The 23,252-nt window shown below is 44.3% G+C and overlaps 1 protein-coding gene across 50 annotated transcripts in view; it reads left to right on the top strand.

Annotated features, from left to right (window-relative positions):
* Window positions 1–23,252, top strand: part of TRRAP (transformation/transcription domain associated protein) — a 131,897-nt gene that overhangs the window by 51,737 nt on the left and 56,908 nt on the right. For 29 of the 50 annotated variants that reach the window (XM_078357335.1, XM_078357328.1, XM_078357324.1 and 26 more), the window contains 14 exons: window positions 1,549–1,645; window positions 3,120–3,241; window positions 3,619–3,789; window positions 9,844–9,912; window positions 14,827–14,946; window positions 15,178–15,297; window positions 16,005–16,169; window positions 16,249–16,430; window positions 16,631–16,829; window positions 17,425–17,553; window positions 19,745–20,011; window positions 21,564–21,770; window positions 22,561–22,719; window positions 22,810–22,944. In XM_078357335.1, the coding sequence (XP_078213461.1) occupies window positions 1,549–1,645; window positions 3,120–3,241; window positions 3,619–3,789; window positions 9,844–9,912; window positions 14,827–14,946; window positions 15,178–15,297; window positions 16,005–16,169; window positions 16,249–16,430; window positions 16,631–16,829; window positions 17,425–17,553; window positions 19,745–20,011; window positions 21,564–21,770; window positions 22,561–22,719; window positions 22,810–22,944 (2,142 nt within the window). Of the gene's footprint in view, window positions 1–1,548; window positions 1,646–3,119; window positions 3,242–3,618; window positions 3,790–9,843; window positions 9,913–12,660; window positions 12,715–12,850; window positions 12,872–14,826; window positions 14,947–15,177; window positions 15,298–16,004; window positions 16,170–16,248; window positions 16,431–16,630; window positions 16,830–17,424; window positions 17,554–19,744; window positions 20,012–21,563; window positions 21,771–22,560; window positions 22,720–22,809; window positions 22,945–23,252 lie in introns of all 50 variants that reach the window. The other 21 variants (XM_078357306.1, XM_078357177.1, XM_078357203.1 and 18 more) reach the window with 1 other exon arrangement.

The raw sequence follows: 23,252 nt of genomic DNA, 5'->3' as shown, positions 1-23,252 counted from the left end.
CAAACACAGACCCTGGCAGATGGCATCTTATGAATATTTGTCACGGTAAATGTTCCAGTGTGGGGTGATATTAGACTGACAAACAGGAATGAAACTGTAGATGTTGCCAAATTATAAGCAAAATTCTTAGAAAACAGTAACAGTCTGGTGATGAGATACAATTTAAAATTTTTGGGATGTGAATTATACATGCGGAAGCATTGTTAGAGTGTAACGTGGCAAAAAAAAAAAAAAAAAAAAAAAAAAAAACAGAGGAAAGCAAATTCTTCCAGGTTCACACTGTCTGAATTTCTGATTATGAAAATTTACCTCTTGATGTTTTATGGTCCTGTTTTTGCTTGGGCGTATGGTCATAGGATCATATGGTCTGGTTCTGATATTTATACCTTATCATTTGTAAGGCTTGACAGAAGGTCAAGATGTTTAGGAAATGCATAACTTCCCTTGGCTGATGTAGAGACAAATGTGTTTTAACCTACATGGAAAACTCCTCACTGCACTTAAGACCAAAGGCTGGCAGTATTGAGGGCATGAAACTGTGTCTCTCAGTGCCCTGGCTGCATCAGACCATGTGCGATCTTTTGCAAAGCATGGACTCTAGTCCTTTCCCTGGAGATTGAGGGACAGTTGATTTGGGTGAGACCTCGGAATCCACTGTCTGAAAGCTTTCCAGGTGATGCTGCGTGGGGGTTTTGTTTTGTAGTTGTGTCTATCTCTCTGTCTCTGTCTGTCTCTCTCCCTCTCCCTCCATACTTGAGCACATATATACATGTGTGTTCTTATACATGAGGGGAGTGTTTTTGAAGGTTATGTAAGGCTCTAGCAACCGTGTTCCTCTGGGCAGTGGAATGGGATGGGTGGCTTGAAGTGCTTTTCACTGTATGTCCTTTTTCTGTTGCTTTAATCTTTTACCAGGTTGGAATCTTTTAAGGGAGGAAAAAAAAAAAAAAAACCAGTAAGCCTATACTAATTTTCCAGGATATAATTAAAGAAAAGGGGGAAATAGTGATAGAGCACCATGTCTGTTATTTAGATATTAGATATAGAAATATTTATTTGTGTGGTAAAATGTCTGAAGGGCAGCCAGTGGAATTCCCAGTGATGTTCAGCTTCCTGCTTTATGCTTTTCTGCACCTGAAAAGAAAAAAAGTATGTTCACTTAAATATTTGAATTCTAACCCATTGTTTCTTGAACATTGGCCCGAGGCACTGGGGAGGCTAATCTGAACCAGGAAGAGATGGCCCCACCATCACGGGATTTGTAGTTAGATGAAGTGACCCTCTGTTTAGAGGAAAAAACATTATGGTATCAGAGGGGGTGAGAAAGTGTCTAAGAATTTTTTTCACTAATGAAGTAAACTGAGTTTTGCTTTAGAGTAAAGAGGCTCATTCATATATTGGATACTTACATTCTTGAGGGTTTGAGCTTAGTTTGTCAGTTGTTGATTGTGCGGAAGTGTGTGTGGAAGATTGCTGTGTTGTTATTTGCAAGGTTATTATGTCTTCACAGGAAGAATGGGCTAAATGAAATTGTTTTCTCTTTTGCAGCTGTTGAATTTGTGTGAGGCTGAAGATTCAGCTTTAACAAAGCTGCCCTGCTATAAAAGCCTTCCATCACTGGTACCTTTACGAATTGCGGCATTAAGTAAGTTAACGAAAATCAACAGGGTATAAAAGTGAAAGGAGACTGACCACTGGGGAGCTCTATAGAAAAGAAAAAAAACGGGCCTTTTGTTGTTTTCTAAGTTTTACGACTTTTTGTAGTCTTTTTAAGATGAGATCAAAAAATATTTTTTTATGTTTATCAAATTGTATAATGAGATGCCATAAAATTATATGTATTGTTAGGATTCAAATAATTGTGTGCTTTACAGTAAACTTTGTTGTTGAATCAGACTTTCTGGTTTAAAAGATTGTTGTATCATTCATACGGTGTCCTGTCTATCAGAATCAGAGTATATATATATATATATAGTAAGGAACACGACAGCCTTAGAGGCTTCTCATGACTCAGGCATTTGTGAATCCTGCAGTCTCTAGGCTGTCACTGGGAAACCTCAGTTATCATTGTCAAGCGCAGGAATGATACAATGATCTTAGGAAGATAGACTAGATATGTAATGCCTGACATAGAAACAGTCATTTTCTCTTTTGCGGGGGAGTGAATACAAACTTCTGTACTAATATAAACTTTTTTAGTTGACTCTCTCTTGCTTTGTTGATTTTTATGTTCTTAACAAAATATTTCCAGAATCTTCCTTGAGTTTGAGGTGGAGAGCTGAGAGGCAGACCATAATACCTGAGCTAGAGGATGGGGGTGGAGTGTTCTAGACAGGGCAAGCCAAGGCGAACAAGGGGACCGGGGTGACTGGCAGCTTCTTACTTCTCCTCTCAGGGTCCCTTCTTTGGGGACCTCTCCTGTGCCTCCTTCCCATTAGCCACTCTGGGTGCTACTTTTGCTAGAACGAATGTTAACTCTCACCTCACATAGAGGATTGAGGTATGTCTCCTTCCCTAAGAATGTTTGCATTTTGAAAGTCTTAAAGCCTTTCACCCTCAAAACTGGGTAGTGAAGAAAGACTGGGCTGTGTGTGTCAGTCCCTTGCATTGCCTGTCACCAGAGGTCCAGAGACCATGCCATCAACCTTGTTCAGATGGGACTGCCCTGGGGCCTAAACCTATGAGGGGATCCTGGGATGGGGTGTCAGTGGGGTCTCTCTTGTTCCCCCTCAAGCCTTTCTTCTTATCTGGAGATGTAAGATTTGTGGCTTTTCTGGCAGGCTGCACTTCAGTCTTAGATTTTACTCAGCATGTGGATGGAAGACCATGCGTTCTTTTGTCTTTCTCAAAGCCAAATACTTGGAAAAAGGGTTTGTGGTTCATATTTTTTGTTGGTTGGTAGAAGCCTTTAGAAAAGAAAATTCAGCCAGGGGCAGTGCTCGTACCTGTCATCCTAGCACTTGGGGAGGCCAAGGCAGGAGGATCCCTTGAGACCAGGAGTTGGAGATCAATCTGGGCAACATAGCAAGGCACCTTCTCAACCAAATAATAAAGAGAAGAAAATTATTTGGGTATCTTTCTGGTTAATAATGAAATTGTCTTGATTTTTCTCCCTGAAGATGCACTTGCTGCCTGCAATTACCTTCCTCAGTCCAGGGAGAAAATCATTGCTGCGCTCTTCAAAGCCCTGAATTCCACCAATAGTGAGCTCCAGGAGGCTGGAGAAGCCTGTATGAGAAAGGTGAGAGAGAGAGAGAGTGAGAGAGTGTGTGTGTGTGTGTGTGTGTGTGTGTGTGTGTGTGTGTATGTGTTCTGCATTAAGAGTTCTTCCTGTTCATTGCTATCTAAACAATGAATGCCTAAAAGACTTTAGGCATGTGGCTATTACACACTAGACTATAATAAGTCTACACCTGTTTCATAGTCATACTGAATTTTTGAAAATATTAAACAGTAGTCTTGTCTTCCTCATTTCATCAACATTTCTGAAATAGTATATGATTAATAATTCCATTTTCCTAAGGGAGAACAGAAACGTGCAACTGAAGTTAAATATGAGCTCTGGTCTATTATGACGTATTCTCAGTTGTCTATTTTTCTTTACAACTTTTTTAATAGTTTTTAGAAGGTGCTACCATAGAAGTCGACCAAATTCACACACACATGCGACCTTTGCTGATGATGCTGGGAGATTACCGGAGCTTGACGCTGAATGTTGTGAATCGTCTGACTTCGGTCACACGGCTCTTCCCAAATTCCTTCAATGATAAATTTTGTGATCAGATGATGGTAAGCCAAATGCATTTAAATGCTCTATAATACCCTAAAAAAATTAAATTATTTTTAAAATAAATAATGCAGCTGGACACAGCGGCTCATGCCTCTAATCCCAGCACTTTGGGAGGCCGAGCTGGGTGGATCGCCTGCAGTCAGGAGTTTGAGATCAGACTGCCCAACGTGGGGAAGCCCTGTCTACTAAAAATATAAAAATCAGCCAGATATGGTGGCGTGCACCAGTAATTCCAGCTGCTAGGGAGGCTGAGGCAGGAGAATCGCTTGAACCGGAGAGGCGGAGATTGCAGTGAGCCAGGACTACACCACTGCACTTGAACCTGGGCAACAAGAATGAAACTCCATCTCAAAAAAAAAAAACATTAGCTAGGCCTACTGGCACCTGCCTGTGGTCCCAGCTTCTTGGTTTGGAGGCTGAGGTGGAAGGATCACCTGAGCATTGGAGGCAAAGGTCTCAGTGAGCCGAGATGGCACCACTGTACCCCAGTCTGGGTGACAAAGCGAGACCCTGCCTCAAAAAAGTAAAATAAATAATGCCTTCAGATGGCTTAAGATTGAAAAGGTGTAAAAAGATATACTGCAGAGAGCCTCCCTCCGACCCTGTCCTCCAGCTACCCAGTCCCCTCCCTGAGACAGCCAAGGTTAAGACTTTGTTGTGTATCCTTCTAGAAACATTTTATATATATAGGAGGACATGTGTATATATATTTTTGCTATAAAAGGAGGTGTAATATATATATACATGATCCTTGCTTTTTCCATTTCACACCCATCATTTCATATTAGTATTCCACCTTATGGCCACATAATCTCTCATGACATGGACTTGCTGTCATTTTTTTATCCATGGCCTCACTGGTGAACATTTAGATTGTTCCCAGCCTTTTTATTGCATTGAAAAACCTGTTTGTAATTTTGTAGGTGTTTATCTGTGGTGTACATTCTAGTGGTAGAATTTCTGGATCAAAAGAATATGCATTTTAATCTTTCAACACCTTGTCAAATTGCTCTCCAGAGAAATTTTTACCAGTATACACTCCTGCAAAACAGATAAGTGTGTCTTCTTCCATACAGTCCTGGGTAAGGACATCAGAATTCCTTTGGGTTTTTAGAATTACCAGAGAAGTAATCATGCAGGTAAAAACCCGTTTGACAGTGTTTAAAATTGAAATGTAAACAGACGGAGGATTTCATTTGTTAGCTTTCTTTTGCATTCAATTTTGCTTCTGGTAAATGGATTTATAAATAATAAACTTATGCTTTCATGGTCTACCACTACAAATATGAATATATTTTTCTTGCTTATTTTCCTAAGTAGCCTTTGACCATTTGGCTTTTTTTTTTTTTTTTTTAATGGAGTCTTGCTCTGTTGCCCAGCCTGCTGGAGTGCAGTGGTGGCACCATCTCGCCTCGCTGCAACCTCCACCTCCCAGGTTCAAGCAATTCTCCTGCCTCAGCCTCCTGAGTAGCTGGTATTATGGGCATGCACCACCACACCCAGCCAAATTTTGTATTCTTTTGTAGAGATGGGGTTTCACAATGTTGGCCGGGCTGATTTTAAACTCCTGACCTCAAGTGATCCATCTGCCTTGGCCTCCCAAAGTGCTGGGATTACAGGCCTGAGCACCACACCCAGCCAACCATTTGACATTTTAAGATACTGGAGCTACTTTTTTATTTTTGGTATACCTTTCCCCTAGCTATAAATAGGAGTTTACATTTACTGATGGATAGATAATGTAGAGATTGCATTATGGGGGGAGAGAGAGAGAGAGAGAGAGAGAGAGAGAGAGAGAGAGACAGAGACAGACAGAAAGACACAGGTATGGATACATTATGTGTGATTCAATGTATCACAGTGCATACCAACATTGTATTTATCTACATGTGGAGTGTAGAGAAATATCTCATATATGAAAGACATATAGCTTTTTACCTCATCTATATGCTAGTTTCTTCATATATACAAATACCTAAATAATGATGACCCAAATACCTAAATTGTAAATGGTGCCCTAATAATATATAATTGAAAAACAAAGTATAATATGGAAGTGAATTGTCCAAATTGGAGGAGACTTTCTCCTTAATATATTTCTCCTTCCAAATACATGTAATACGCATATGTACCTATCAGTTTCCATGCATATATTTGCAAGAATGGCTAAAATAAATACATAAAGTTCCATCACTTCCTAATCAAAACACATCCTATAAACACTTTATCTTACATCCTGTATTACAGCTGAAGTGCTTTCACACATGAGGCCCATGAGCTCTGTGCGTCTGTTCAAATGTCCTAACGCTTTTTTTTTTTGAGACGGAGTTTCGCTCTTGTTACCCAGGCTGGAGTGCAATGGCGTGATCTCGGCTGACTGCAACCTCCGCCTCCCGGGTTCAGGCAATTCTCCTGCCTCAGCCTCCTGAGTGGCTGGGATTACAGGCACGTGCCACCATGCCCAGCTAATTTTTGTATTTTTAGTAGAGACGGGGTTTCACCATGCTGACCAGGATGGTCTCGATCTCTTGACCTCGTGATCCACCTGCCTTGGCCTCCCAAAAGTGCTGGGATTACAGGCTTAAGCCACCGCGCCCGGCCCCTAACGCTTTTCTGTACATCTCCTCTTGAAAAGTCATCTGTCATTTCTTGCCACCTTTGCGTGCTTGCTTGAAGCAGTTTTGGTTTATTTTTATTTTTGAGACAGTGTCTGGCTCTGTTGCCAGGCTCGAGTGCAGTGGTGCGATCTCGGCTCACTGCAACCTCTACCTCCCAGGTTCAAGTGATTCTGCTGCCTTAGCCTCCCAAGTAACTGAGTGTACAGGTGCCTGCCACCATGCCCAGCTCATTTTTAAAATATTTTTAGTGGAGATGGGGTTTCACCATGTTGGCTGGGCTGGTCTTGAACTCCTGACCTCAAGTGATCCATCTGCCTTGGCCCCCCAAAGTGCTGGGGTCACAGACCTGAGCCACTGTGCCTGGCTTGTTTGTTTGTTTAGTTATTTATTTTGAGTCGGAGTCTCACTCTGTCACCCAGGCTGGAGTGTAGTGGTACGATCTCAGCTTACTGCATTCTCTGCCTCCTGGGTTCAAGTGATTCTCCTACCTCAGCCCTTCAGGTAGCTGGGATTACAGGTGCTCGCCACCACGCCCAGCTAATTTTTTGTATTTTTAGTAGAGACGGGGTTTCAGCATGTTGGCCAGGCTGGTCTGATCTCAAGTGATCCACCTGCCTCAGCCTCCCAAAGTGCCAGGATTACAGATATGAGCCACTGTGCCTGGCATGTTTATGTATTTATTTAATTTTTTTTTGAGACAGTCTCACTGTGTTACCCAGGCTGGAGTGCAGTCTTGCAGTCTCAGCTCACTGCAACCTCCGCCTCCCGGGTTAAGGTGATTGTCCTGCCTCAGCCTCCTGAGTAGCTGGGATTACAGGTGCCTGCCATCGTGCCTGGCTAAATTTTTGTATTTCTAGTAGAGGTGGAGTTTTGTTTTGTTGGCCAGGTTGGTCTTGAACTCCTGACCTCAGGTGAACCACTGTTCCTGGTCTGTTTATTTTTCATCTTTAGTCAAACCTTTCAAATGTGCTGTGAGCCAGGATTTTTTTGAGTGCCATATGAAGACAACTGCCTTAACGTCTATAGTTTCTGACCAAGGCTGGTGGTTTTTCTGCTTAAAATAAATCACATGGGTTTTGTGTTAATGGTTCGTTAAGGTGAATTTTTCCTCCCTTTCCTGCTTTCTGAGTGGTTGAAACTGGAGTAGTTTCCATCCACACATTTTCATCTAGCACCCACCTAGACCGAGTCCAGCATGGACTTAATGTTGACAGTGCCATTAGGATTAGTGGCTGAGGTCTTCCTGAATTACTCTGTCTGCTGTCCTCTGCCAGGGACATGGTAAGAGACACACTCATTCGTAATTTGTCATGTTCTTCAGAACCAAGTTCAGTCACTGCTGGAGCTTTTGTTTTCCCTCATAAGCCTTTGAGTTTAATAGCTTAAGCCTTCAGCAGTATTTTAAGAACTAAGACACCTTACTTTTAGGGTGGGCATTTATGGAAACGACCCTGAAAATTTACCTTTCTTTAAGAGTTTTATAGTTTTAGCTCTTACATTTAGGTCTTTGATTCATCATTCCATTCGTTTTTGTATATGGCATTAGATAAGGGTCCAGCTTCATTCTTTTGCATATATTACTCAGTTTCCTTGTTTAAGATTGAACTACTTGACATATGATTATGAAGTCTAATATGTGGTTAGTTGGTTTTTCTGTTTGTTTTTTTGAGAGAGTCTTGCTCTGTCTCCCAAGCTGGAGTACAGTGGCGTCATCATAGCCCACTGCAACCTCCACCTCCTGGGTTCAAGTGGAACCCAGGCCTCCTAAGTAGCTGGGATTACAGGCATGCGCCACCATGCCCGGCTTATTTTTGTGTTTTAGTAAAGACAGGGTTGCAGCGTGTTGGCCAAGCTGGTCTCAAACTCCTGGCCTCAATTCATCTACCTGCCTTGGCCCCCCAAAGTGCTGAGATTATAGACGTGAGCTGCCAGACCCAGCCATGTGGTTGGTTGTTCTGGTTATTTCCTCATCAAACTTCAGATGAATTTTATGTACCCATTTGTGTCACTTTATTCCTTTGAGGGAAAAAAAGAATGTTGATGTGGCTGGCTGTTGTCTACCCCTTTAATTCTGTTACTCTCATCTGTGTCTTTGTGTAAGTAGGCATTCTAGTAAGGTGTAGGACTTACACGTTTATGTTCTGGTGGTTAACATCCTTCAGGGAATGTTGTTGGTAAAATGTTGTTAGTTGAGTGCTTTGGAGAAGTGTATATTATCGTATGCATTTCTCAATGCCAGCGTTCCCTGGAACGCTGACTGTGCCCGATGTTGGTGTTTCATGAAGACCAGTTCATTGGCTCTGTAAGGTTGGGAAACACAGCCTCTCAAAGTTTGACGTGGACTGTAAAGATGTTAAAGGCTCAGGGAAGGTTTGTCTTAGAGAATAGTATTTAGGTGTCCAAAGCGTTGTTTCTCATTCCTGTTTTACCATGGAAACCTCCACAGGCAGTGCCTGTAACATGGGTGTTCTGAAGTACTGCTTTAAACAATACAGGATAATAAAGATGCAGCCGTTATTGAATGCTCTTGTCGTGGTTTTAGCTTTAAGCCCTGGGTATTTGTCTGCCTGGTTTTGCTGGACACAGAGGCTGGAGCTTGGCTACCAGGTGCCTGGGTTAAGCTAAAGTTGGAGGTCTCTCTTCCCATGCACTTAAATGCAGAGTCTCTTGCTGAAGCGTGGCCCTCACTCTGCAGAAGGAATTGCTGCCCTATGGCATTCATTTGCACAGTCCCTGACCAAATGGGGTCCATGTTTATCTGACCAGCCCCTTCCCTAAGGTTCCCCTTGTGCCCACTGCTCCGCAGCCAGTCTGGCTGCCATTCCTCCTCTGGTATCAGAGCCTTTGTTCTCCTCTTCTCTGTGCTCCTCTGCTTCTGGCGTTCCTGCATTCTCAGCAGGAGGACCCTGACCCCCTCCTCTCTCACACAAAGCTGGTTCCTGTCTTCCTCTCACAACACCGGAATTGTAGCTACACACAGCAGGCATCTTTGTGTTTACCTTTTTCCCTATCAGACCACGGGCTGCACAAGAACAGGGACATCAGGACAGGGATGATGTCAGCCCTTCATGTCTGTACCATGACACCCAGTATGGGAGCCAACACATCCAAACTCTCAGTGAATGGCTGCGAAACAAGTTAACGGAAGTAATGGAAGTAAATTGGCAGGGCCTGGTATTGGAACCCCAGGAGTCAGGACATTGCCTTTTGTGTCACAGCAAGGACAGCCTTGTCATTCTGAAACATGAACAAATGCCAGTTACTCTCATCACTAGTAAGACGGTTGAGCTGTTTTAATAATGTAAACCCTGCAGTTCTCACACTAAACACGATGGAAATGAATGATTACATATGAGTTTCCACCAGAGAGCAATACGTTGGAATTGAAATGCATGTTGTGAAGAAGTTGTGTCTCAGAATGTATTTTTCCAACAGCAACATCTGCGCAAGTGGATGGAAGTGGTGGTCATCACCCACAAAGGGGGCCAGAGGAGCGACGGAAACGTGAGTGACTTGTTTGTTTCTGGGAAGGGCACCAGCCGCCATGCTGGGTCAGTGCTAATGCCGGGACAGTGCTTTCATTGAAGTGCCGGTCAGAAATCTAGTTTGACGTGATTCTAGTCCTTGTAAATTGTTAAACACATTTGATTAGTATTCTAGTTTGCCTTTCTTTCTCTTAATTGCTAAGCATTCCTTTATGTTTCTTTAAAATCTCCCCTTTGGTTCACTTTAATATGACTTTTCTGTTGAGAATTCTGGGGGGCTTGAATGTCAGTATTTCAATTTTACTAGCTTTGCTTTAAACAGTGTATTTTCTAGCCTGTCCTTGGCAGCTGCTGTTTACATGGTGGTGCGTTCCTCAGCTATTGTTTCCATTGCTTTCCATCACGGGGTGGTCGGTAAATGTGTTTAATCATTATTGCCTGATAAAACCGATTAGAGATTTTTTAGGACCTAAAGCCTTAAGGGGAATGTAAGAAGGTATCCCATAAACACTGGCATGTGTGTGTTCAAGGTCTGAATCATCCTACCCGATTGTTTGCCCAGTCATTTGACTAGCCCTTCAAAGTACATTTGTATGGTTTTAAAGGAAAACCCGCTTTAGCTAAATCTTTTAAAGTGTCTGCTGTGGGTGATTAAAGACTTTGTCTCTTAAGAATGCATGCTTTCTGCTGTTTTAAATCTAGTATTATTTGTATATGTTTGTTTTTACAGTTTTTGTTTTTAACTTGATGTCATCGCAGTGGAATTGCCTTTTCCATGCGTTTCCTAACACCTAGTGAAACTTTATTGCTAGGGACTTCCCCATAGTTCTTCAGAGGCATAATTAACGTGGCTTTTTTGTCCTCGTGTGCCTTTGCTGGATGTGTTCCATCCCAACTTGGATTTTTCTTTTTTTCTGGCTTTATTATGCTTTGTTTTGACCATTGTGTGTCAAGGTGTTTTGTTTATGTAAGCCTTGTTTCCTACTGCTTCTAAACAGCCAAGTAAGCAAAACTAAGCCAGGATTTTAAACTTTTTAAAGAAGTAATATGCCACGCGTGACCCTTTTGAAGGTTCGCTATTTATATATGCAGAAAAGAATCAGGAACTCTTCATGGAGGAGAGCAGAGTATGTTAATGAGCCCAGGCTCCTGGAATGAGGGGCAGGTGTCTCTGTGCTTTTCTCCCTCTCTCATCGGTTAGGTACTTCTGCTCTAAATTTTATATTTGTTTTTATAGTAAGCTGTTAATTTTCTGAAACTCAGTTCTAGAATAAGCATTTTAAAAACCTTGTGGGTAGATGAACAACTTCAGTTGAATCAAAAAGATTTTATACAAAGTCCTTAACATGGCCTAGTAAAAAAATAAAATAAGAAAAAGACTTCATGGAAGTTTAAAGCAGATGATTTGGAGTTGGGGGCGCAGTTGTATAGGGGATAGAGTCATGGATACTGGGAAGTCCTTGAGCTCTTCCTGGAATATTTTTATCATCCTGCGATTGTATTACCTGAACATCCGGGGAGAGTCCAGCTCTGTAAGCTTGTCTGTTTGTCTGAAACTGAGAGGCCATGGTGTTTTGGGGCCCAGAGACAGCCTACATAGCCATGGTTTCATCACCTAAACCTGGGACCAGGCCGCATATTTTATGGATGTTACGTAGGATGGGAAACAGATCTTGGAAAGTAGGTTGTTCCTGTTTGGCAGAATCCCCAAAGGACATTGCTCCATTGAGACACTATAATTGAATATATGCTAAATAGTTGACTAAAGAAAGAAATAAAAGCTGCCCTGGAGCTTTGTTTTTTTGTTTTTTGTTTTTTGTTTTGAGATGGAGTCTCTGTCACCCAGGCTCGAGTGCAGTGGCACAATCTTGGTTCACTGCAGCCTCTGCCTCCCGGGTTCAAGTGTCTCCTGTCTCAGTCTTCCAAGTAACTGGGAGCTACAGGCACCTGCCACCATACCTGGCTAATTTTTGTATTTTTAGTACAAAAATTACTAAAGTTTCACTATGTTTGGCCAGGCTGGTCTTGAACTCCTGACCTCAGGTGATCCATCTGCCTTGGCCTCCCAAAGTGCTGGGATTATTGGTGTGAGCGACTGCACCCAGCCTGCCCAGGAGCTTTGATAGCCCTGTGATCAGAGCTCTGCCCCATCACTGTGTTTAGGAAGCTTCCCTTTTTAACCGTGAGCTTACGGGAGAGAACGCATGACCTCGTTTTATGCCTGTTCTCTGCGTGTGCACATATACACGCCTGCATGCACACCCACACACAGAGCTAGTTTTAGGAAGACTGTGTTTCACTTCACACGATAACCCAGTGCCCGTTGGGTGTTGTCATGGCCCAGACCACCTGGACCTCTTCTGACTGTAGCTGGCAAAGAGATTTTTGTTATTTTTTAATATCTTAGCTCTTCATATAACATTTGAATTATTCACTCTATGAAAGACTGTTTAAAATGTGCTTGCATACGACACAAGGTCTTCTAGTTTCTCCCTTTTCACAAGAATCCTGAAGCCCTATTATGAAAATGTGCTGTAGGGAAGAAGTCCACTGTTAGACACTCTCTATCAGAAGGGCTGTGTTTTGACATCGAAGATGAAGATGTGCTTTTTGCTGTTGAGCATTTGTTAATTACTGTGTGCTTTCTGATAATTTGTGTCTTTACTGTCTTGTTAACCCCAATAACCCTTATTGTGTTTGAGTATATGGGAAGTTTTTATGTAAATAACATAAATAGAAAAAAGATGATTTTCCTCCCCATCCTCAGGAAAGCATTTCCGAGTGCGGGAGATGTCCCTTGTCTCCATTCTGTCAGTTTGAGGTGAGAACAACCTATTAACAGTCAGTTTCTGACTTGCAATGTGAAGAACAGTTTACCTTTTCTTTTCTTTTTTCTTTTCTTTTCTTTTTACCTTTCTGTTGCCTTTTTTCATGCTGTAATTTTTGTTTTGGTTCAGCCTGCCATGGAAGGGGTAGAGGTGAGAACTTGAGTGGAGTTGCAGGAGGGGGTCGTTGTCGTTGCTGGTTTTGCTGTGACTCGTTAGCTGTGCCGTGGTTCTGTACTGGACAGAGTGCGTTGTGCCCTTGAGTGCGGTGACCTGTATTGTCTGTCTGTGGCAGAGTTGTATCAGTATCATTGCTGTGAACTGTCTGATGCCAAGCATGTTTTCTGTTAGGACGTTTTAAGCAAGACTCATAAGTTCGTGTGAGAATTGCAATGTCTGAATTATATTTAAGACTAAATTAGATTTTGCATTCCTAACCTCCATCTGAACACACATAGCTAGCAATCTCCTGAGAGGAAACTCACAGAGTATTATACCTGCTAGAAGTGGGAGGAATTACAGTTTCCCTCACACTACTGACTGCCCTGAATATAAAACCTTACAGCTCACCCTACTCACCCACCCAGTCCCCTTCATCTCTCTCACACACACACCACACACATTGATGCACTCACAACATTGTGCAGTGTTGCACACAACCCGAGCTCTCCCTCTCGTGTAAGACGGGGATGATGGCATCTGTCATTCCTGCCTCCCACTGGTGTTTCGAAGACCCAAAGAAGTGGTTTCTGTGACAGTGTTTTGAAAGTGAAAAAGCAGAGTATAAAAGCGCCATTTTAGAACGTTATATTTTCAGGATGGAACTTACTCTGTCCTAAGTCTTGCAAATTCTGTGGAAGAGAATTCTAGAGCCCATTTTCCTCATTTCGTACCCATTTTCTGCTTTGCCTTTTGGTGTAAAGAAAAATTCTGAGAAGTCTCTCGGGTGCTGCTGAGAGTGAGGCCCTTCCTGACGGGTGCGGTCATCTCCATCTTACCCGAGGATCACAGTGCACACGGTGCAGCGTGGCTCATTGGAATACGTCCTTCCCTTGTGGCCATGTAGAATGCCTTTGAATGACGGGGGCAAAACTGGAAACTGAGGAGGGAAAGCTGGAACAACAACAGGCCACCCCCGAGCTGTGAGACAGTAGGACGTGCAGTACCCTTGGCATATCACACATTTTTCATTTAATTCAGTGGAGACATTGTCAGCTTTATTTTAAGGCCTGGTTCACAAATAGTACCAGGATTAGTTATTTATATTTGTTAATATTTAGTTTCCAGGGTAAATACTTAGGTATTTTTTGAAGAACTTTCTCTGCTAGGGGTTTTGTGTTTTGTTTTTTTGTTTTTGAGTCAGGGTCTTACTCTATCGCTCAGGCTGGAGTGCAGTGGCACGATCTCAGCTTGCTGCAACCTCTGCCTCCCATGTTCAAGTGATTCTCCTGCCTCAGCCTCCAGAGTAGCTGGGACTACAGGTACGCACCACCCTGCCTGGCTAATTTTTGTATTTTTGTAGAGATGAGGTTTTGCCATGTTGGCCAGGCTGGTCTTGAACTCCTGACTTCAGGTGATCCACCCGCCTCAGCCTCCCAAAGTGCTGAAATTACAGGTGTGAGCCGCCACACTGACCTTTGCTAGCTTTTGAGGGCAAAAGACATATGTGCCCTTAGAACTTAGCATATGTAATGAGAGGACCTCGTGATACCATGGCAAAGTAGGGTATCCCCATGCTGTCCTGGCCCCAGGTGGAATCATCTCCACTTCCATGAGGGGGACTAGCATGGCAGCCCTGTAAGGCCACCTCCACCACTCGTCAGCATGCATGACAGCAAACAGCACGATCACATCAGGTGTACACAGTCGGCCCCCAGCACCCCCTCACAATTGACAGGAATGCCACAGGCCACGGGCAGTCATTTTCCTTAGGACACAGCACAGTTAGAACCTAAGGCTGGTAAGTTGTGGCTTTTACATGTTAACCCTTCGCTTCACTGCCTAGCCTTGCCAACATAGTTAGATTGTGGTAGGGTCTGTAGTGACGTTGACCTCTGTCACTTACAAAAGTAATTGACCTATTTATAATTTCTGGTTTTCTTGATCAGGAAATGAAGATTTGTTCAGCAATTATAAACCTTTTTCATCTGATCCCGGCGGCTCCTCAGACTCTGGTAAAGCCTTTGCTAGAGGTTGTCATGAAAACGGAGCGGGCGATGCTGATCGAGGTAAGGGCCACACTGAAGGCTGCTTCTCGCTCTGTTGCCCTCCAGTGCTTGTGGCATCCCCACTTGGTTGTATTTTAAATGGACAGATGGAGCAGCATAAAGGCGTTGGATGTCCACATTTGCTTGTGAGTGTTCGTGTGCTGTAGTAATAAGGGACCAAGTTAGGTAGACAGAGCCTCAAGCTCTGAGGAGAGGAAGGTGTGAGGTACAGTCTTCCCACATGTTTTGTAGGCAGGCAGTCCATTCCGAGAGCCCCTGATCAAGTTTCTGACTCGGCACCCCTCACAGACGGTGGAGCTGTTCATGATGGAAGCCACACTGAACGATCCCCAGTGGAGCAGAATGTTTATGGTAAGAGCTGCGAGAGGCTGGAATCAGGGGTCCCTGCAAGTGTGTGTGAGCCATTGTGCTCTGACATGTTCAGTTCATATTTCACTGTTGAGTGTCCTGGCTGCTTTTCTTACATATATTTGAATATGGGGAACATCACTGCTGCTTGCTTGTGTCTGGGAACCACTCTTTGTAGGACTTTGGTGGTGGTAGCAAATAAATGCTCTGCCAGGATTATAAAATCACAAAGTGTGATTACTGTTTAAAAGTATTTTTAAGCACCCACATCTGTAATCCCAGCACTTCAGGAAACTGAGGCAGGTGGATTACCGAGCCCAGGAGTTCGAGACCAGCCTGGGCAATAGAGTGAGACCTTGTCTGTACAAAAAATATGAAAATTAGCCAGGCATGGTGCATGCCTGTAGTCCCAGCTACTCAGGAGGCTGAAGTGGGAGGATTGCATGAGCCCAAGAGTTGGGGGCTGCAGTGAGCTATGATTTTACCACTGCCCTTCAGCCTGGGCAACTGAGCGAAGACTCTTGTCTCTTTTTAAAAAGAAAAAAAAAGCATCTTTTAAAAAGCATGCATATGGTGCTTTTTTTGGTGAGCCTTCCTCTAGAGATTTAGTAAGATTTTTTAAAGATTTAGAAAGATTTAAAATTCATATCCTCTAACTTTCTATGAGTTTGGTTAGCTTAAAACAGCTTTTCTATTTGTTTTGCTTTCAGAGTTTTTTAAAACACAAAGACGCCAGACCTCTGAGGGATGTGCTGGCTGCCAACCCCAACAGGTTCATCACCCTGCTTCTGCCGGGGGGTGCCCAGACGGCCGTGCGTCCTGGCTCGCCCAGCACCAGCACCATGCGCCTGGACCTCCAGTTCCAGGCCATCAAGGTAGCGCCCCTTCCTCTGGTCCCCCGATGCCCAGGGGTTTAATGGAGACATGGTTCCCTAATTGTCTCTTCTTTGACAGATCATAAGCATTATAGTAAAAAATGATGATTCCTGGCTGGCCAGCCAGCACTCTCTGGTGAGCCAGTTGCGACGTGTGTGGGTGAGTGAGACCTTCCAGGAGAGGCACCACAAGGAGAACATGGCAGCCACCAACTGGAAGGAGCCCAAGCTGCTGGCCTACTGCCTGCTGAACTACTGCAAGTGGGTGCCTCCTCCTGCCCTGCCCTGAGGGACCGGCTCTGTCCTGAAAGCTCAGCTGGAGCCTCCTTCTAGTCTGTACAAAGCTGTGGTCATTGTACAGGAGAATGGGCTATGTCTCTGAGCTGCTTCAAGGCAAGTCAGAGGTGTAGTTGTTAATGAACTTTGCTGTAAGTTAACCTGTCTTTCTTTTGACCCTCCAGAAGGAATTATGGAGATATAGAATTGCTATTCCAGCTGCTTCGAGCCTTTACTGGTCGTTTTCTCTGCAACATGACCTTCTTAAAAGAGTATATGGAGGAAGAGATTCCCAAAAATTACAGCATCACTCAGAAACGCGCCCTATTTTTTCGCTTTGTAGACTTAAATGACCCTAACTTTGGAGATGAATTAAAAGCTAAAGTGAGTCCCACTCTTGCGCTGTAGGAGGCTATGGGTTTTTCATCTGGTTTCCTAGGGAACCTTGAGCCCTTTTCTTTTTCCACTGGGTCTCCCTTGACTAAATAGTAGAGTGAGCGAGGTGCTGTGGCATGCACCTGTAATCCCAACTACTTGGGACCACGGCGGGAGGATTGCTTGAGCTCAGGAGTTAGAGGCTGCACTGAGCTGTAATCACGCCACTGCATTCCAGTGTGGTTGACACAATGAGACCCTGTCTCTTAAGGGAAAAAAAAAATTAGTAGGCTGGGCTGTAAGTGAGGAAATGCCATTGCTGAGGAATGTCAGGTCCATGCAGCAGTGACCCAGTGTTGAAGGATAGTTTGTGAATTTCCTTGTTTTTAGAAAATGGCTTGTTTGATTTGAGAAGAATAAACCAGGTTGACATCTCTTTTCTAGTTTTTAACCTACCTTTCTAGTTGCTCTTTGCATAGAAATCAAGGTTAGTAGTCACAGGCTGGTTGAGTTCTAACTCACTGGTGTGGTATGGCCACGACTGGCTGTTCTGTTTTTCTCCTTCTTCACTTTAATTTTTTTTTTTTTTTTTTTTTTTTTGTAGGTTCTGCAGCACATATTGAATCCTGCTTTCTTATACAGCTTTGAGAAGGGGGAAGGAGAGCAGCTATTGGGACCTCCCAATCCAGAAGGAGATAACCCAGAAAGCATCACCAGTGTGTTTATTACCAAGGTGGTATAACTACGCGCATGGGCGTGAGAAGTAACCGGTCAGATGAACGAATGTCTGTGTGTGTGTTGTTTGTTTTCTTAACGCATTTATTTTTCATGATTGTGTTAATTTATAGCAGACCATCACATTACAATTCTTAGTAGTGAGTTTTTGAAGGCAGCCTTACTTTGGAATGAATTAACCTCCCACATTAATAGATTCTAATCAGAAACGAAATGTATCTTGATGAAAGTTCATGTAGCAGTTATTTTGTGAAAACCCTTGTTGCCAGTCAGCAGAATTTCTGTGTTCTGTTTTCATCTCCAGTTTTGCGAAAGAATCTCCTAATAGCCAGTGAGCCTATGAGACTGTCTGCAGTTCCTGCTGCAACTCCTTCTTGCCAAGTTATGAAACCCTGTGGCAGCTGTAGTCTAGTCTGAAACAAGCTCAGGTTTTAACACCTCTGTACATTTTTACAATGGCTTTACAGTTTGTATTAGAGAGAGTTTTTTGAATTAAATGCCTGTGTTCTGTCATTGTCCCAATACTCACTATATTGATGCTCACCGTTAAAGGTAGTGTTTGCCTTGAGATTCTCGCATTGGGTGTGTGTTGGAATGCTTAGTGAATATTTTCCTCATTAGAAATACAGATGGCTGGTTTTCTTATCCATTTTGTCCTGGGGTCAAGGCAGAGGGGACTGTTGTTTCCATTGGCAGATTCCCGGACCTTAAATAGTGTTTGTCCTTTCAGACAGGCCGCCTTCCTGCAGTGTTGACATCCCACTCTGGGATCAGAGCCAGGCCAGGGGGTTGTTCTTGGTCCCCTTACTGTTATTTGCCTTATTCTGGGCAAGTGTAGGGAGATGGGGCCCAGAAGGACCCCTTCTCCTTTGTCGTCTTCTTCAGGTTGTGCCTCCTGGGTCACATACTGCTGCTAGGGGACTTTGAATGTCAGGATGAGGAGAAAACGAGCTGGCAGACTGGAGTCTGGGGATGCAGGTGTGGGGCTGCCAAGAAGCAGTACATCCAGGGAAGAGAGGACCTTGGGCGGGACTAAAAGGGACCTTGATGAAAACATGATTATCATGGAAGACGTCGGTCTTTCTGTTTTCAGTAGTATTAAGGCCTGGTAGACAGACAGTGGTTAGGATACTTGGTTGAATTGAATGATGCCACCATTATACTTGATTTAGTAGAGACGTGTAGAATATTCCTCAAAGAAGGTACATTTTTTCTTACGTCCATGAAACAATTAAATTATCTGTCAGATGCTTTCAAAACTGTAACAGTTTTTTGGAAGTTGACATTTTTCCAGGTCACATTTTCTAATCATGCAGCAGAAAAATAAGGAACAGACAAAAGTTGACCAGGAAAAAAAAAATCTCAACTACTTGGAAATTAAGAAACTCAGTCCTAAGTCACCTTGAATCAAAGTCTTCCTTTCCACCTCGCCTTCCTCCAGCCCTGTGTCCTGACTCTTAAGCCTCCCCTTTTTTAAATGTTGAAATGAATTTGGTGAATTTCTAATCGATATGTAAACCAAAAAGTCTCTGAGATGGATCTCAATCATTTTAGAAATTTATTTTGCCGAAGTTAAGGATGTGTCTGGGAGAGAGGTTTGTGTCCTACTTTAAAGATGGTTTTGAGGACTGCAGTATTTGAAGGGGAAAATTGGGCTGAAGGAGAAAGAGGGAGGGTGTGGTCATCCACACATTGCAAAAGAAGGGGAGCAGGTAGGGGAACAGGCAGTTCTGTGTTCGTCTCACGCTTAGGAAGTCAGAACTTTATGGAAGATATGGTGAACATGGAGCTGATACCTGTGGTGATCATTAACCTTTTATCTTTAGCTCTGCTTAGGAACAAAAGGAGAGCCAGTTTCTTGCATGACTCAACTTTCGGCTTAATTTTTTCCACTGGGCAGAGCAAATTGGGATCCTAAGGTTTTTTTCCTCCTTTCACATACATATGAAGGAAGATGGATAGGATGTTATTGATTACCTCATTGTAATATTTCATGTTACATACTCTGTGTGTGTGTGTGTGTGTGTGTGTGTGTGTGTGTGTGTATTTTTAAGGCTTAAACCTGTTGTATGACCCTCAGTGAGTGTATGTGTGTCTGTGTGTGTCTGTGTTTAAGCCTTGTTGTATGACCCTCAGTCAGTAACGCAGTTCACAGCTGGAAATGAGTCCTTCCCACTGTCCCCGTGCAGGTCCTGGACCCCGAGAAGCAGGCAGACATGCTGGACTCGCTGCGGATCTACCTGCTGCAGTACGCCACCCTGCTGGTGGAGCACGCCCCGCACCACATCCACGACAATAACAAGAACCGCAATAGCAAGCTTCGCCGCCTCATGACCTTCGCCTGGCCCTGCCTACTCTCCAAGGCCTGTGTGGACCCGGCCTGCAAGTACAGCGGACACTTGCTCCTGGCACACATTATTGCCAAATTCGCCATCCACAAGAAGATCGTCCTGCAGGTATTTTGCAACTCCCCTCCTGTCCTCCATGTGGATCCCATGCTGTGCGCTTGACTCCCTGGCGCAGTGTCAGCCTCCCTGCTGTCTTTTCCCGATATCAGTAAAAACCACGAAAACACAGACACTATATGATTGATTCCACTTAGAAGACCCTAGGGCACTTAAATTCAGAGAGACAAAAAGAGACTGCGGCGGGGCCGGGCCAGGAAGAGGGGGTGGGGAACGCATGCTGACTGGGTGCAGAGTTTCAGCCTGGGAAGAAGCATGCGTTCTGCAGGTGATGGGGCTCGTGGCTGCACCCCCCATGAAGGTGCCTGGCGCCACTGGGCTGTGCACCCACAAATGGGGATGATGGTATATTCTGTGTTTTGTGTGTTTTACTACAATAACAGGAAATTTGAGGGGAAAATAACCCACACTGTGACTATCCATGCTCTCCCTTCCTCATTCCGACTCTGCTCTCTCATTCCTCGATGGCTTTGCTTTTTAAAGGAAATGCCACCTTTTCCATCTCACGCTTCTCTGGCAATTGCATTCTGGCCTCTGACCCTGACATTCCATGGCACAAATTATAAATATTCAAGGGCCTCAGCCCAGTTCTCTTTGCTAAAGACAGTAGGTACTTTTGGATCTGTATCTCATGGGCCTGCTGCTGTGCAGCTGGTATTAAGCGTCTCTTCATGGTGTCGCTTGGTGGTTTGGGCTCTGAGGTTGGGCACCGCGGGTTTGAGTGTTCTTTCCTCTGCTCACACGGTCTGTGCCCTTGGGCAAGTTAATGTCTCTGTGTGAGAATTAAATGTAGTATTACACTCGAGTGCTCAGCATTTGATCACTGATAGCTCCTGTCTTCTGTGAGACCATCTTTGATGGGCTTTCCCCTGATGTGTTTCTCCTGTGAACCTTTGTGGTGTTGAACTCTGGACCCCGATCAAGCCAGGAGCCTCTCACATCCCTCCCATGGCCCCTTGAGCTAGAACTCCAGCCTCGGGACTTCACTGCTCCCCCCCAGTTTCAAACACCCAGGGACTTTTGACCTTCTCTCCTCCTCCCCAGGGCCCACGCACCAGGAGGTTCTGCAGCTTCTAACACCCACCCTGTTCCACCCCAGGACTGTCTTTCTGTGTTCTGTGACCTCACCTCACTTGAACGACTGCAACTGCCATTTTGCAGCACCTCTCCTGCTAGCCCTGTTCACTTTATTTCCCACCCGAAGCTAGAGGGAGATGAGCCATATTCCTCCCTAACTCTGCTGGTTAGACGGGACACAGGATCCCTGCAGAGAGCTGGGTCTTATCTGTCTGCATGCCCCAGCCTAGTTCAGCACGGGCACATAGCAGGTGCTTTGTAAATACTAGAATGGATGTATTCATTGGTCAAAACTAAACAAAACAGAAAGCAACTAAGTTGTTTCCTAATTAGAAAGTCCTAAGAAATGTTTTAAAAAATTGTTTTGGAAAAATACCATGCCTTGATCCCAATGGATTGTTTGTGTTTTCCTGTTTTTTAAAGCCTTCCTTCTCCTCTTCCATTAAGTGTCTCTTCCCTCTTTTAGGTCTTCCATAGTCTCCTCAAGGCTCATGCAATGGAAGCTCGAGCAATCGTCAGACAGGCGATGGCCATTCTGACCCCGGCAGTGCCGGCCAGGATGGAGGACGGGCACCAGATGCTAACCCACTGGACCCGGAAGATCATCGTGGAGGAGGGGCACACTGTCCCACAGCTGGTGCACATTCTGCACCTGATAGTGCAGCACTTCAAGGTGTGTGGGAGGGATGGTGGGCTGCAGGCGTGCATCTTCAGGCACTCGCTTTGAACCTGGACCTCCTCTTGGTCTGCAGTAATAAGGTGGTCATCTTTTAGTAAGGTGACTTCTGGTTCATTGGTTAGTTTCTATAAGTGTATATGGCTCTATCAGCATGGAAATTGCCATAATAGAGTGAATATGTCCCAGGTGTGTGCGTCTTTGTGTCTAAAGCTGCATTTCTGTCCTAAGTACTGTGCTCAGTTAACCCTTGTTTGCTGCCAGATTTGCACCTTACGGTGAGAGAGAGAGTCCTCATTGACTCTAGATTTCCGTAACCAGGCTTGGAAAGTTAATTCGTGTTGCTGGCATCTCCTTCTCTATGGCGAAATCACCCCCTTTGTGGGATTTGTTTATATGTAAATGTTTCTTGTAAATTTGAGGTAGAGGAGAAAGGATTGTGTTGAAAGCAAATTCTCTGATAGCCAACTCTTAGAATTGGAACTTTGCTTTACAATGTCAAGTCTGAAGTTTGATACGTGTAATGAGACTCACCTCCCTGTCTGAAGAGAATTCAGTTTTTTAAGACTGAAGTATACTATTATAATGGGATTTAGTTGGGGTAGGGGAGAGTGATAAACACACATACATAAGGCAGGGAGAATTTCCTCAGTAAGGTTAGATTCAGAATTCTTTAGCTTCAAGTTGGTCTGTGTGTATATGTTGGGGCTGAGGCGCATCAGAGTTGTGTGTGTGTGCGTGTGCGCTCTGGGACCAAGGTCTCGTGTTGCCGGCCCTGTGCCCACAGGTGTACTACCCAGTACGGCACCACCTGGTGCAGCACATGGTGAGCGCCATGCAGAGGCTTGGCTTCACGCCCAGTGTCACCATAGAGCAGAGGCGGCTGGCCGTGGACCTGTCTGAAGTCGTCATCAAGTGGGAGCTGCAGAGAATCAAGGACCAGCAGGTAGGGGTGTCATCAGTGTTCCCCAGTCGCCTTTCTTCGACTTTTCCCTAGAAATCAGTCAGTAAAGCCAAGCGCCTGTATGTTTTTAAGCCGGATTCAGATATGGACCCAAATTCCAGTGGAGAAGGAGTCAATTCTGTCTCATCCTCCATTAAGAGAGGCCTATCTGTGGATTCTGCCCAGGAAGTGAAACGCTTCAGGACGGCCACCGGAGCTATCAGTGCAGTAAGATCGTATGCCTCTGTACGGGTGCTGTGCGTCCTGCTAGGAGTTGGTTTGTTTATTCCCTACATTTAGAATGTGAGCTCAGTGCCCATCTGTGTGCAGGAGAGGCAGCTGGGAACAGCCACGCTCACCAGATTGAAACTCAGGCACACGTTAGTCATGCAGGGGGTTCCCAGGCCACCAGACACGTTTGCATTTGCGTTCAGTTCATACCATTAGAGTTCTGTCAATGATGGTTGATTACTTGCAGAAAGGCATCTACAGAAACTCTTCGAAGGAAGGAGTTGACTAAGAACATGTGCCCATAT

Source organism: Callithrix jacchus, chromosome 2 (genome assembly GCF_049354715.1).
Source record: "Callithrix jacchus isolate 240 chromosome 2, calJac240_pri, whole genome shotgun sequence".
NCBI lineage: Eukaryota > Metazoa > Chordata > Mammalia > Primates > Cebidae > Callithrix > Callithrix jacchus.
Note: the sequence above shows the minus strand (reverse complement) of the source record. Positions and strands in the feature narration are given on the sequence as shown.